We start from the raw sequence: 15,899 nt of genomic DNA on the forward strand, positions 1-15,899 counted from the left end.
TGACAGCGGAGCGCCGAAGATACAGCTGCTAACGTGAGCTGTTCAAAAAACCTAGTTTTTAGTAAACTCTGTGTACACAAACAATGTTTTCAATGCTCGTGTTCATGTGTAGAGACCCTGGTGATACTACGAGCAAAGTTTCATGTTGTGTCGAGCCTTCTTAGTGTGATTTTGATGCTAGCATATGAGTGCCCGTAGCACTCCATTGAAAATTAGTTTGCCCAAATAAGAAACTATAGTAAATCTTAAAAGTGCCTCTTTCATCGTAATTACGCTTTTACAACAAGGTTTGACTCATATACATTCACAAATAAAGCCTAGGTTGCTTTTTGGCGAGAGTTTCACTTTAAATAACATCTCATCAAATCAATTTGGGATCTTGGGGCTTATGGAGAATAGGTTATGCAAAACAAGTTTTATTTTATGACCCATTTTATTCCAAAATAAGTCGAGTCAATGCAGGCTCAAGAAATGTTTTGTGGACTGTGAAGCTTCAGCTGGCTTCCCATTAGCACGCCACCATCAGGGCAAAATGGCTGAGGGAAATAATTTTGGCTGTCTAAGTGATGAGAGCTCATCCTCTGGGGAGTGTGAACATGCTCAGTGCCAATCACCAGAAGAAATGTCGGGTATGTGCATCTGTCTCCACGGATATGTTGAAACTGTACATTTCTTTAGGTACAATTGTCAATTATGTAATGTGAGAACACTATGCTCATGCTCTGGTTAGGTCTAGGCACAAAGAACAATTGTTAGGGTTACGAAAAGACCATCTTTTGGCTAACCTGCTTCTGTCAGCAAAAATCGCAGCTGGATAGTCTCATCCTCATCTAAATGACATAGGTTGATTGCCTGTGACTCTCAAAACAACGCGACTACTGCCGCCTACCAGCGACAGCAGCAGCGGACCTTCATTGTGGGGTCACAATCTGGTTTGAGCACAAAAAAACACTTGGTGAGGTTTAGGAAAACATTATGGTTTGTCTTAATATAACGCCATTTCTTCAGTCACTTCAGTCACAAACATGATACAGACGGTAACAGTGGGTATAAGTTCCTGTAATGTGTTTTATGTTGCTATAGTTTACTACTGGGAGGTTTCCACTGTAGTCGGTATTGCTAAGAAGTAGCATCAGTAGAAAAAGTGTCTAAGTTGCTACATTAGTTTATAACAGACTGTAGAGATGCAAGGCATGCTTAAGGACAATTAGCGAAAGAGAAGTCCAACCTACAGATCCAGTTGGCTGGCCACCCTGATATGTTATTTCACCAATGACATCTCAACCTCGGCTTCGCTGTTTTTCAGCATATGGAATGATAACACTTTATGGTAAGTTTACATGAATTATCATGAAGTCATGTAGCCTTACCATAAAGTGTTACCAATGGGATAAATCTGGACTCAGCTGAGCACATCACCTCCTGGTCATTTTTCCTAGCTCTTCTGCAACGCTATGTGGCTCAGGGGTAGGGCCAGTGTCTTGTTATTGGAAGGTCGCTGGTTTGAATCCCCTGGTCTGCATGTCAAAGTGTCCTTGGGCGAGATACTGAACCCCAGACTACTCCTGATGTGCTGGTTGGCATCTTGCATGGCAGCCACCACCATCAGTATATTAATTACTGTAATTCACTTTGTAAAAAGTGTCTGCTTAATGTTACTTCAGTTATGTGGTGGATGTGACATGACACTCAACATTACATCAAAATATCTCACTGTTGATTTTTTGTTTCCCACTGGACATGAACAGTATTCTCGCTCATTCTACCACCTCGCCTGACTTCATTTGCTGTTGTTATTATCACTACGGCCACTAGGGATCGCCGCCTAACAAGCACTTTTGAATATGGTTTGAGTAAGCTGCTGTCACTGTTGACCTATATGGTAATTTTTTCTGACGGGGATGGCCTCATCATAATGTCCTGACGTCTGGTTAAAAATCATCTCTGCCTGTTGTTGCACCGCCACCATCCCTCCTCCATGTCCGGACATGAAACTCAGCTCATTTACATGTAGAGTGAGTGTGATGGGACGTGTGTTGTAGAAAAGTTGATATGAAATGTATCAGTGGTTTGCATAAAATATAAAAAGCCATCATGTTAGTCAGGTGACTTGGCTGCTTCTAGCTACCTGTGTTTGAATACTATCCTCAAGATGAACACAGTGCAGGGGTTAACATGTTCTGCTATACCTGCACTGGTTTCCTTACAAAGTTGCATGTTAACGTAGGAGACTGTAAAATGGCAGTTTTGTGTGACGGGTTGTATGTCCATTAGGCCTGTGACAGCCTGGGGACTTGTCAAGGCTTACTTGGCCAATGAGTGCTGGGGCAGCACAACACAGTGCTGGATAACAAGCGTATAAGATGTGTGATCTTCCTCGGTCTCAGTGCCACAGGCAAGGATTTCTGGTCCAGGTTCAATCAGTGCTCGGTGACACCTGGGAGATGCTTGACAGCCATTTTGTAACTGTATTACTGCGTCTTCTGTCTACCCTGCACATTAGTTACTTATCGTACAGTTACCCTCATTAAAGTTTTTTTGTGGAGTTAATAGAGTGGTCTAATAATGGGTCCTAAAACAGTTTATTGACAGGAATCAGTTAATTTTTCACATTGAGTTCCCTTGTTTCAAAGTCCATTTGTTTCTTTCAAATGTTTTTTTGGTTGAATGCCTGAAATAAGGTGTGTGGTAACCACAGGCTGAAGTTTTTTAAATTTTTTTGTTCTCCAACATAAAATACATCATTAACTGTCCCACAATCTGATAAACCTTGTCTGTGTTTTAACATCATCACAGTGAACACACAGACTCATCTACTCACTAGTCCGTCTATACAGGCCAACTTTAGTTACAAACTATTCCAACTCTAACTTCACAACTTGTACACTGATCAGTTTATAGAAAACCTGTACAGTTATTGTGTCGTAAGATGCTTAGTGGTGGTGACGTTTAAGTCATGTGACTGTGATGCCTTCTGTTTATGGACATTAGCTTTTGACAGCTTGAGATTTGATCAAAATGTGTAAGTATCATGAACTTGTGTTTGACACAGAGAATATTTTTCAGTGATTTCACTATATCCAATTCAAAGATCTCTCTGGCTTTATGTGGAGGGAACCAGGGTGATGCTGACTTCAGGGTTAACTTACAAAACGTCATCGCTACACCACTCTATAAAGGGTCTAATTATAGAGGGTTATAGAATGTTATACAGACTGTGAAGCCCTTTGTGGTGCTTGAAGAAGTGTCACAAAAATATGAATCATCGCCCAGGGACCATGAATAGCCACTGAAGTATTTCTGCGCAGAGCAGAGCAGAGCTGCTGTGCTGTGGCGTAAGCAGCAGAACACGTGAATATTTCAAATAACTTGGTAAACTAGTGAAAGACGAGCAATCACGCCTTGACAGGTGAAGAGTCAAATGCAGTTGTATGAATATCAATGTTGAGATGGCAGACACTAGAGGTTAAACTAAACATTTCCAAGCAGGGGAAGCAAACCTGAAACTGTTGAGCCAGTGTCTCGGCATCTGTTACACAGAAACATTACAGACAGTCACATCACTTTACAATGTCAAACAGGTGCTTTTGTGTAAATATCAAGTTCTTTGGTCAAACAACAAGACACTTTGAGGATGGTGGTGGTATGGTTCTGGAGCTGATACCTCACCGAGAGGCCTTACAACTGGACATATTTTGGCTGATACATGCTGGAATTTATGTGTGCCCCATCCAGGTCCAGTTAACCTGTTTGAAAATAGAGAGAAAGCTTTTTTCTTTTTTCTTTTTTTCCCGCATTCATTGAAGGCAAAACACCACGACAGTGTGCCAGCTGTTATCCAGATGTCTTAATTTACTCTCTTTTCTCTGTAGTTTTGAATGGAATTGAATGAATGCGTATAAGAAGGCCATTGTGAAGAGCAGCATCCACTTCACCCCTGTACACTCATCAACAAACTGTTATTAATGAATCAAATGTGTGAAAATGTGTATCTTACCGAAACAAACTGGTCGACAGTTATTACCGAAGTCTTCAGTTTTATTGAGCTGGCTAGCATCTAGAAGCAACATGGTTTGGTTCAATCTCAACACTGTCACTGACCATTTTCAGCAGCAGAACACTATAATCAATCAACCAACTGTGTGCTTCATATACAGCACAATAACAGACAATGAAAGAAATTAATAAAAACCAAACCAAAGCTATAAAAAAAGGAACGAGTTTAAAGAAAACTCCAAAGAATAAACATGATCTGCTGTGTAGGCAACATTAGTCCAAATGAAGGTGTGAGGCCTGCCAGCTTATTGTGCAGCCCCAAAAACAGCCACAAATGGAGAACGGGTTGAATTCTTAGTACAATCAAACATTTCCTTAGTTTATCATCACAATTAATGAACAAACTATTCTGCTCTTTTCACCCATCTGTTTATTTCAACCTGTGTTCCGAGTTAATCAAAGAGGTACAGTTGGTTTTTGATGCACAGCCATCTTTGTTCCTCCCTGCCTGTTGGCCTCTATCCAGAGGTAGCCATGTTTAACATGTCCCTGTCACTCGCTGTGACCTCTCTCCTCTTGCTGTCCTGCCAGTGTGAGCCTCTCCTCCTCTCTCTGAACACACCACCTTATCAGCATGGAAGCAATGTGCAAGCTGCTCCACTGACTCCAGCCTCTTATTGTGTGCTACTGCCACCTATTGGCAGATGTGACAATAACAGTGTGAGGTGTTGTGATGCAGAAACAGCCCAGACATTTGCAGCATTTAGCAGACACCCTTGTCCAAAGTGACTTACAGTAATTCATACATTCATTCATATGCTGATGGTGTTGGCTGCCATGCAAGGTGCCGACCAGCAGCACATCAGGAGCAGTTTGGGGTTCAGTATCTTGCCCAAGGACACTTTGACACACAGACCAGGGGGATCAAACCAAATGACGATCTCTTACTCTGCATGTGTGCACACTTTAGCAGAAAGTCCTGAATCTTGATGTGGAAATTTAAGCCCACTACCTTGACTCATTTTTATTATTGTTGTCCTCTGGTACCCCTTCTCTCCAGTCCTTTGCTCATGCACATTGTGAGCCAGTAGAGGTGAATGGGTACAAATGTACAATGTGCACTGTGGCACTATGAACAGCTGTACTTAAGTCAGACCTTATCACACTAGAAGATGTCTTAACACTTAAAGGTCCAGTATGTGAGATTTATTGGCATATAGCAGAGCGGTTGCAGAGTGCAACCAACTGAACACCCCTCACGTCACCCTCGTCATGTGAATGACGATGAGAGGCCAGTGTTTGGGTCGCCTTTCTAGGCTCCTTCGCACATACAAACCGTCTCCAATAAGGGCTTCAAAAACTTTGAAAGAGAGCCAGTTTGGTGGAAAGCCATTTCTTCATTATAAGCAGGTAACAGCGTGAAGGAACAACTTGGAATGGTTTAGAAGAAATTATGACAAATGCAGATGCTTTATACAGGACATGAGGGGCCATTCACTGGTTTGATGAGAATGAAAATGAAGTGAATCATTTGAACAATATGGGAGCGTGGAGAGGGCTCCAGAGACTGGAGGTTGTGCAGGTTTTTCCTTTAAACTGACACCCATCTGGACAGTGACGGTTCTAACTGTATAATCAGAATATCTCCTGATGGTCTTCAAATTAAATCAGTCAACAGTTTGGACAGGGCTGTCATGAGTTTCCCCATCCAGGACACCCGATCACCAGGATACTCCACAGTGTCACACTTCAGGAGACTTGAAGGGAAGACAAAACGTGAAAAAAAAAAAAAAATTAAGACCGGTGTAGTACTCAAAGTTAACAACAGAGGGAGACTCAGTTCACTGATTCAGTTTACTCAGTTTCAGTTTAGACTCCTGCACTCTGCACTTACCATAAAAACTAGTTTTCCCTGTGTAATATAAAATGACTTCACTGTGCATGCCTTGTGTTGAGCCACTGTCGTGCCATGTTCCATTCCCAGTGAAGGTACCATAATAGGCCTATCCTGACAAGCCCGAGCAGACAAGACAACTTCTATTCTACAGAATCACTGCACTTAAAATCTCCATTTCATAAAGTATAGAGAGAGACCTCTTTAATAAGGACAAAAGAGGTTTTAGATAAAACCATCCCTAAATGTTTAGTTGGGACGTCTCACCTGGTGAAACTAGCTTCCACCCACATACATCTGAAACATGAAAACTACTTCTTTGTGTGCAACCACCGTTTTAAAGCTTATCATAAGAGTATGTAAAAACACACTGCTACCGCTAGCACTACGAAAGTACAGTGCTTGAGTTAATCACTCTAGCACTCTGTTAATTAAAACTGCACCTTATCCTCTTACACATTATGTTCCACTTACCTTCACTCCTCAATAAGTCTATCTAGCTATCTATCTAAATGTACTGAGTTACTTTACACCACCGCCGACACACGGCGCTCCTACTGCTACGACTACTCCTATGTCTGCCATAGAGTAGGCCTGGTGCTCACTAGATCAAAGTAAAATAATATCACTGTCCACGCTGACAGTTTTTCACTTAGATAAAGTGTGTTTGAAGATATGTCTCCACACGCAGGATGAAACTCTGCGGCGGCTCCTTTTTCTGTATCTGACATCCATGAAAAACCGCAGCGTGGCCCTGTCAGCCTCAGAGGAGGTGAGCAGATGTACCAGGGTGATGATTCACTTGTCCCCCTCCCTCCACTTCAGAGGGACTCTTAATTGGCTAGTTATTGTCTAAATACGTCTGCCGTCTGCGTGGCCGACTCAGCCTGACAAAGCTCACCTCTCCTCGCTGAACATTTCATCTGTAACAGTGTCCCTCGGGCACACTCGGTCCCATTGTTCTTGCGTTTGCCTTGTTAGACTCAAAGAGGACGAGATGTGTCTTTGCATGAATCAAGGAGAGCTTTAGTGCCTCTCAGCCACACCCCCCCCCCCGGATACTTAAAGTGGCATTTGGGCTCCCTCTTTGTGACATTCATCTCCAAATCTTTGCATTACTTTCTGTTACTTATCTAGATTAATGACACAAGCTCTAGTGTCCCATGGCTGAATGTCAAATGTGAATCTAGGGGCGCTATAAATAGAATGACACGTTCACATTGAGTCATCCTCTGCATCCCTCTGTCCTATTTCCCTGCCAACAGCACTGAGTGATATCACCATTTAATTTGAGGTTTGATTTTTCAATACCAGTGATGTCAGCGAGCCTCAGGCCGATCTGCGATTACCCGTAGTTATTTCCTCTGTGGATTAAAATAGGACAGCATTCAAGGAAATCAAAACACTGGGCATGTCTGATCTGATGTTCTAATTTGAGGCAGATGATTGCAGCAGCAGCAGCAGCAGCGTTCAGCTTTTCTGCTGCCGCTGGGAGAGATTTTGGTTAACTGAGAGCTACGGGGGTAAATCAGGGATTCTGTAAGCAACTTTTCTAGTCATGGACAAATTGGATTCAGTTTAGCCTCGAACCCTCCGTGTGTGGGTTCTTAATGTAGATTACTGGGAAAGGTTTCATACGAAAACTCATCATCTTCTAATCTGGTTGGATATACTGTAAAGTCGTGCGTGGTAGAGACTACTGAATTCAACTAAAACTTAATTAAATGCAGTACTTTATATTGTGATATGTGTTGGTATGACGATTCTGCTCCTGTTTGTTGGTTAGCATCAAGTGTTTTAATTAAATTTGGTGGAATGTTAGGTCTAGACACATAATTAGTTTCTGGTGCAGCTCTAGAGTTCATAAGAAGATCTGTAAACATTGCGAGAAAGTGCTAAAGAAAGTGACAATTTCCCAAAATCTGCAGAATTTACTGACATAGATATAATCTCACAAATCCATTCTATAATGATCTGTACTTGTGTATTCCGCTGCAGGACTGTAAATCACATCTATAATTGTCAAAGTGCTTGTGATCATCTAGACAATTAATTCAGTGGATTGTTCAGAGATAGAGATAGAGACAAACACTAACACTAACAGGAACTACCCACAGTATGTGTTTGACAGCCTGGGAGTGAGACTCAACAATCAACTGTCTTTCCCCACATTCATTTTTTTTGCACCTTTAAATGAAGACAATACTTCATCAGACATTGGTCTTTTCTTTTTACAAGCGATTAGCAAACCGCTTTTAATCCTTAAAACAGCACTGTTTCCTCTTTTTTGAAAGTGATGCTGCAACACATCCCACATTGCCAGTGATTTCCCGTAACAACATATATCAATGTTACCAAATCCACATGACTGCAGCATACCAGTGACAGAGCTACCAGACCTTGGTCATACACTCATAGTTTGGTAAGGGCAGCTGTGGCTCAAGAGGTAGAACGAGTGGGTGGTTTGATTCCTGGCCCCTGCAGTCTACATGTCGAAGCAACCCCAATGCCATTGCTCCTGGTGGCTCTTCCAATCGGTGCGCTCCATGAATGGTTATCGCTCCTGATGAGCAGGTGGCACCTTGCATGGTAGCCTCTGTTGCTAGTGTACGAATGGGTGCATGCTGACTTGTGTTGCAAAGTGCTTTGAGTGGTTGCTAAATAAGTGCAGTTCGTTGACCATCTTAGGCACTGGAGTTACTTGGTTAGGTAGAGAAGGTATATTGTGGTTTGAGTTAAGTTACTTGTGCAACTTTGGTTACAAATGCACCTAGGTGCAGTAGAGTTACATTGTGAAAAGAAGTCACTGTTGACTCCCTACATGAACTTCTAATATCCCTTCACCTGACTTCCTCCTTTGCTGCCATAATAATCACTACAGCTACTGTGGACCACATGGTAAAGTTCCTGTAGAGTCTCACAGGGATGATGGTAAATCTCACAGTCTGACATGAGTCTCCTCCAGCAGTGATATCTTCATACTTAACGCCACCTCTGTACCGCAGTCGGCCAGCGTCAGCTTTGATCCCGTTGCTCATCCTCTGCTGCACCACCGATGATGTTTGTGCGTGACAAAGTGAGTTACTGGAGTGTGAGAAGCCTGCTGCTGTGTGAAGACCATATTGTGACTGCTCGTCCTCTCTCGCCTCTTCACGCTGCCGCCGCTCCCCTCTGGCAGCCTGCTGATCACAAAGAATTACACTGAGGTCTGTAGGCAGTGTCTGCGGTGTCGACCTGACTCCATCAACAGCAGCTACAAGGTTCCGAGAGTCTCTGCTTGTCTGAAAGAAAAGTAAGCAGCCTTTCAAGAAGCGGGAACGATGCAAAAAGTTCATAGCACGACACGTGACAGTTTTCAGCTGGTGTGACTCCAGCGGCTCCTGGACCGCTGCTATAAAAACAGTGTTCTGTTCAAGCAGTACTCCTGCAACATAAGTTTTAAGTTCTGAAGCCATCGATCAGCGGGGGAGGAAGTGTTCACTTTCTTTGTTCAAGAAAAAATACCACAACATAAAATACTCTTTTGATGAAAGATGCTGTAGTTAATAAAAATGGTGAAAAATCAGGCACGCCTTTGGTCACACCGGTACTGTACGGTATCACCACCCAGGCTCACATTATTGCAGTCTAGATGTGAGGCAGTCCAAATCCTAAGCGACACAGATGTTGCTTATGTTAAAATCAATAAGCTTTGCGGCTAAAATGTTGTCTGGCTGAATTGTGTTGTGCACCAGCTCAGTCTCAGCAGCTGTAGCTCATTTACAGGTGATTGGAGTCAGCTGGTGCTGTGTAGTCCCAGCCCTCACCTTCAAACAGCTGAACAGCGAACAACCAGTACCATTGTAAGACACAGAACGACACACAACAGTGCAGGAGCTGATGCCAGAGTTTGAGAAGGTAGACTCTTCCCAGCTATGGACCTTCAGGATGTTCCACTTGCTGCCCAGGAAGCTCCCGATGCTCCACAATCAGCTGCTGAGGAAGGGCAACATTGACTTTGTATTCCCAAGGACCTCTCCCCTCAAACCAACATTACAGCGTTTTCACATTACCACACCAACTAATCAGAACATCCTGTTTCTCATTTAATCAGTTTACACAGGAAAATCGTCAATTGTGTGAATTTTGTTTTTTTTTCTGCTAAATCTGTGTTGTCCAGCAGGCCTGATACCATGGTAGAAACTGAACTGTCCGCTCTTAAAATCAAAAGGTTACACTGATCACTGCACTGATGAAGCTTTTAATGGTCTTAAATGGATGAATCAATGAATCAGTCAAAATTAAAATCTGTTTCACCTGCAAGGTTATTGTCCAGCTCCCATTAGCAGGCATTTCCCATTGATTAGTGGTTTACTGAGGGTCATTTTAAAGCTCTTCAGCTTTTTACAATAATCCAGTGATCCAGTAATCAGATTTTTAACATGATCCATTTTCCAGTAGATCCTGTACAGCATCATTTTCCTTTTGTTACAATAAATCTGCTCTGTGGTGTAGAATCATTGTGGTGGTGGTGGTGCTGGTGGTACGATCAGAACGGGAGCTCCAGTTACTGTTATTTCATTTGTTCAAAAGATGTTATTGTGTCAACCAAATTCTGCACCCGGATGGATCAGCAGGTGCAAAAACTCTTGATAGGTAGCTTATTCTTGGAATTGGATGAAAATATCTCTGATTGTTCACATTAAGTTTATTTACCCAGTCCTGGCATTAAGCAAAGTAAACCTCATCCTGTCAGTGCTAAGATCTCAGGATATGGCTGTTTAGAATTGTTCTGCTTCAGTTACCCATATGTTTTTGATGTGATATTTCTGTGATGTTACTGTGACTCACTTGTTTAAGCATCAGAGGTGCTGTCGTTGAACAGCTGAGAGATGTACGGTGCAAGACTTTTTCATGTTTTCTGTGAAATATCGTCTCAGGAGCTGATGATTCAAGGTAGTTGGATCTGTTAAGGCAACCTGAAAATAATGTGCTACCAGTAGCACTGTAATTGCTTTTGAGTACGAGTAGGCATTCATTGACTATAAAGCAAACTGCTTGTAGCTCTCTTATAGAGAAAGGTTGGAAACCTCAGTTAACTTAAGATACTACCTTGAATAATAAGAAAATGAATTGATATTGCAAAAGATTTTGAGTTAAATCAACCTGGCATTTACTGTGTTGTACTTAAAACAGGAGTTTCAGTCCCATCCAGCAGTGAAGTTAAATTCACTGAAGTTTTTAGAACAAATGACTGATGTTATTTTAAAGGTCGTATTTGTAAGAAAAGTTTATTTCTGAGTCTCATTGCTGACTCTTCAAATAATGACGCTTAAGGGTGGCAAAGCATCAGTGTTTGATGAGCTTGGAAACCAACAGGGTCAATATTTGACGAGTTGAGACTAAAAACAAAAAGTATTTTCAATTTATCCGGGCTGAGGGTGTGGGATTCTTAAAGTTCTTTTATTGTTTTGGACAGTAGCCAGGCTGCTAGCAGTGGCCATGTTGCTAACACTGTCTTTGCAACAGCGGCGCCAACACTAATACCCCGGGGGAAGTGCTAAGAGGGGAAACGTTGGTTTAATTCGTATATTTCTGCTTTAAGGAAAACGGCTGTGAACCCCTGCTCCACTAACGTTTAAGTGGTTTTGTTGACAGTAAGCAAAGCAGTGTGCAAACAGATTTAATGTGGTAATGATTTATTGACGTTAAAATGCTACACATAGCACCTTTACATGTCAGGGGTCCACGGTAGGGAGTCACTGACAAAGGTTGGACACCCCTGCTGTCTGCTGTCCGAGTGAATACAAAACTGGAGGGCTCAGAGAGAGAGACGTACCGTATGAGTGGTCAGAGTTATATGCTTTGCAAGAAGTTTGTGTTTTGTGTTTTTTTTTTTTTTCTTTTTTCTGTGATTGAAGAAATCCTTTATTTATCAAAGGACGAAAAATCAAACAATTGAAACAAGCAGTCAAAGGACACGGGTCAAATCTGCGACATCTACACCTTGTCCTGTTAGCATGTTAAAAGTTACCGTGGCTAAACAGAAAACAAAATGAAACTCTCCAACATTAGAGCCTATTAAACAAGTCTCAGTAGTATGGCACCATTTCCAGGCTGTCATAGAGTCCAGTGTTCTGTGATGAGAGTACTATTTACAATTTACAAAACAAAACAGAAAAAAAAAAAAAAAAAAAAAAGAATCGACAAAGGAGTTTGATAAGCGTGTCTTAAAAATAGTGCTTGAAACGAGTGACTTGACGTAAAACTATGTACATACCTGTATTTGTTTGCCTTTATATACATATGGTTTTTCACATTGTTAATAAGTCACATCGATCATATTAAATATAGCAAATATGTCTGCTGCAGTAAAAAGAAAAAGGGAAAGAAGTTCGAATGACATGTAACCACATGTGTCTCACATTTCAACATAAAACATTTAACAATAATATTAATACCAATAGTTATGACATTATTTGAACAATTAAATGGAAATCTCTTTTCAGCGTCTCTTCATGATGAAATAATTCTACTCTGCATCATGTTCCAGTCATTTTGCTATGTACAAGAAACATTCAGAACTGTATCCTTCCAGTAGAGATCTCTTTTTAATACTCACATTTGGTTTTTCACTGTTTGCCATTCTGTAACTGCTCTAAGATGCTGTGCAGACTTGAAACTACTGACCTGATATATCACCATTATTTTCACCATGTAGAAGGAAAGCTCTCACATTTTGGGGGCGTACGGTAGCATGGGGTCAAAAAGTCCACTAGTCTAATCACTACTTTGCATTGGTGTTGAATGTAATGCTATTTTTATTTCTCACAAATAATAACATCAGCTTAACAATTTGACTGGCCTTGACACAGGTTGAGTCTTGAGTTGAGTTCCCCTTTTGCTTTATGACATCATGGACGTGAGCTGACATGGACCCCACAAGTATTCATACTGCTGCTGACTCATGCTTTCCCACCGTGATCTGGGCGTTCCACAAAGCCTCACGTGATGTCACAGAATGCTGTGTCGCGCCCCAATATATGTTCAGTGGGGTTAATCACAGGAGAGGAAAGAACGCCTCAAAGCTTTTGCACAAACTGTTAGAAGACGAAAGAAGAGAGAGGTGTCCTGACTGTCATGTGTTGTATTTTAAACACAATCATAATGGGATTAACATGAGTCAGCAGGTTGTGCTCAAACTTTTGGAGCTCCAGTGCATGCAGTCATGTAAGTATTATGGGGAAAAACCCAAAACCTTTCACTCACATTGTTAGGCGGATGTTATCATGTGTAATGAAATACTGGCAATGCATCGGAAACTCATTTTGACACAACCATACGTTTCCTTTTCAAGATGCAAGTCAGGGGAGAGGATGGATATAATTCATTTCTGCGTGTCCAGCAAGTTTTCGTATCAATCTTCCCTCTATCAGCTCTGAATAAGACCACAGACAAAAGGATTTCCCAAGATGTCAGACTGTTCCTTTAAAACCACGCTTTTGACCGCACTGTGATGTGTCTGGGTTCGCAGTAGAATGATTATACTGATTCCCTCAGGAGAGAGAGCAAGTGCAACCACCGCTTCGCAAGAGGATGACAAACCATGAGAGGAATGTCGTACACATCAACTTCAAAACAATCAAGAATGCTTTCTTGCTGTAGGACATGAATAAATACAGGAAATTAAAAAACTCCTCTTATCAGTCGAGTCAGTTAAACTTTTTAACAATGACCAAAATAAAAAAAAAGAACAACGACAAAATAATAATTCAAGTGGAGAAAGACAAAAAAAAAAAAAAATGATGTCAGTAACAGTTGTACAGAAGTGTTTGTGCTCGTGAGGACATTAACCCATCACCTGAAATGTACCTCAAAATAAGAAGAAAACAAAACAGGGTCTGTTGGTTTTCCAACTCCAGTGTCCCCGACTACAGATCTGCATTAATTGGGTGCTTGAAATAAAGTGCAGTATATATCTAACCATAAATTCTATACTTTTTTCCAAACATATATGGATTAATCTCATTGTTGACAAGTGAAAACCGTTCAACAAAGAAATCACTGAACACTGAAAAGATTACATTCTTGTAGCATGATGGAAAAACTCTGAGCGATGCTGAAGTCCTGTCGACTGCCAGTGACAAAAAAAACAAAAAACAACTGTTGTCACGTCACGGAGTGTGTGTTTTATGGTGCGTTCAGATACAAAGCGAATCAAATAACCTAAAAAACAAATTCAATATTTAACAAAATAACAACAATGAACTGCATCTGATGCTTGATCGGATACTTAAAGTCCTGTCCTCCTGATTTCTGCTCCTGTTTCTGTACATTCACAAAGTGGAGACATACAACGACCTGTTTTCACCTCAGTATGTCTGCATGTGTTAGCCTGGCTGTTGTTCTACGTGTTAAAACAAGTCTCCGACTACTACAGTTGCTTGGGGGATTGCTGCAACGCTATTTTGCTGTGAAGCTCCAGAAATGTTTTGTGGACTAAGAAACTTCACCCGACTTTCCATCAGCATGGGGTTGAGGAGAAAATGGCTGCTGTATCATTTTTGGGTGAACTGTTCCTTTAATCCAATACAAGCAATAGCCTCCACCGGGGATGTATTTATAATTTATCTACCAATAGCACCAAATATTAACTCAGTAAATAGAACATCTTTGAGACATCTCCTCCTTGTGTTATATTGCCCTTTTACTGGACATAAAATATCATTAAATCCCACAAGGACTAAAAGCTGTATTGTGTTTTTTTAAACATCAGTATTGAATAATTGGGACTGACCCCCCAAAAATACACAGAACTCGCCATAACTCCTGTTTCCTATGGCTCTACATAGTGTGTCGTATTGTATCTGAACGCAGATTTGTAGAACTCATCCTTAGAAACTCATATTTACCTCTCTTTATTACTTAAAATAAACTCAACTGAGCACTCTTCACTGCATTATTGTAAACAAAGGACTCGTATGATAATATGACTTGAAATACAACACATTGATCTCCCCTCCCCCCACACACAAAAAAGAAATCTTATAAATTCAAAATGAACGAAAGAAAAACATATAGGCCTACATTATTCAGCTTTGTTTGTTGTGTATCTAGATGTATAAGGCTGGTCCAGTCATTGTGTGTTTCTGGCCATTAACAGTGTCCTGCTGCATGACTGTGTCTGGTCAGCTGGTCAGAGGTAGAAGCCGGTGGCTGGTGGGTCGGGGAGGCTGGACAAAGTCTCAGGGCCGGGCATCTGGACAGTAGGGGGCACTGCCCCGTTCCTATTGGGCAGGGCACAGCCTCCTGGGTAAGTACTGTTCAGGATGCAGCCATTCTCCATCTGCACATGACAAGAGGATACCGTGACAGATGAGAGAAATATTAAACACATACAAATATGTTATGTGTTGTTTAAATTTTAATCATTCAACATGAAATTTCATAGCGTGCAGCTGTTCATTAAAGCTAGATAAATGACATTTAAATCAAAATCTCTATTTTTAGCCAGCTTAACAATTAAGGAGCAGTTGAGATTATTCCAGTCTTACCAATAAAAAACTACAAAAATGGAGTGACGTCTGCAAGCTAGTTCTACATTCATCCACCAAGTGCAACCTGTCAATTCAGCAGTCTATTTAAACTGCAATAATCTCCCATCTCCCCCTCAATACCAGTGGTGAAAATGCTGAACTACATGAACCTTAAACGTCTCTTCTCAAATTGTGCAAACACTTTGAGCAGCAAATAATAAAAAAAGACAAACACTGCAGTCTTTTCATTTTTTGGAGGGTCACATCTGAGCCAGAGAGAGACAGAGAGGGGGAAAACAAATTGCATCAGCACACCATGTCCCTCACTCATCACGTCTTCGAGCACTGACACACTGAAAGAACAAAACAGACAAGACACAGATGTGGAGAAAAGACAGCTCTGAGCCTCTTCCTCTGCCTCAGCTCGTCAGCTGTTCGGATATACTGGGAGAGTGGACAAATTAGACCTGATTCAATTTTGATCCATTTAGTGA

At 41.3% G+C, this 15,899-nt stretch overlaps 1 protein-coding gene across 1 annotated transcript in view; it reads right to left on the bottom strand.

Moving 5' to 3' along the window:
• Nucleotides 1-11,556: 11,556 nt before the first annotated feature.
• LOC119026476 (aryl hydrocarbon receptor-like) overlaps nt 11,557-15,899 on the bottom strand; it is a 42,030-nt gene continuing 37,687 nt past the window's right edge. Inside the window, exon 11 of the mRNA XM_037110906.1 lies at nt 11,557-15,215. Coding sequence (XP_036966801.1) covers nt 15,066-15,215 — 150 coding nt within the window. The 3' untranslated portion in view covers nt 11,557-15,065. The remainder of the gene's footprint in view (nt 15,216-15,899) is intronic.

This window comes from Acanthopagrus latus, chromosome 9 (genome assembly GCF_904848185.1).
Source record: "Acanthopagrus latus isolate v.2019 chromosome 9, fAcaLat1.1, whole genome shotgun sequence".
In the NCBI taxonomy this organism is placed as follows: Eukaryota; Metazoa; Chordata; class Actinopteri; order Spariformes; family Sparidae; genus Acanthopagrus; species Acanthopagrus latus.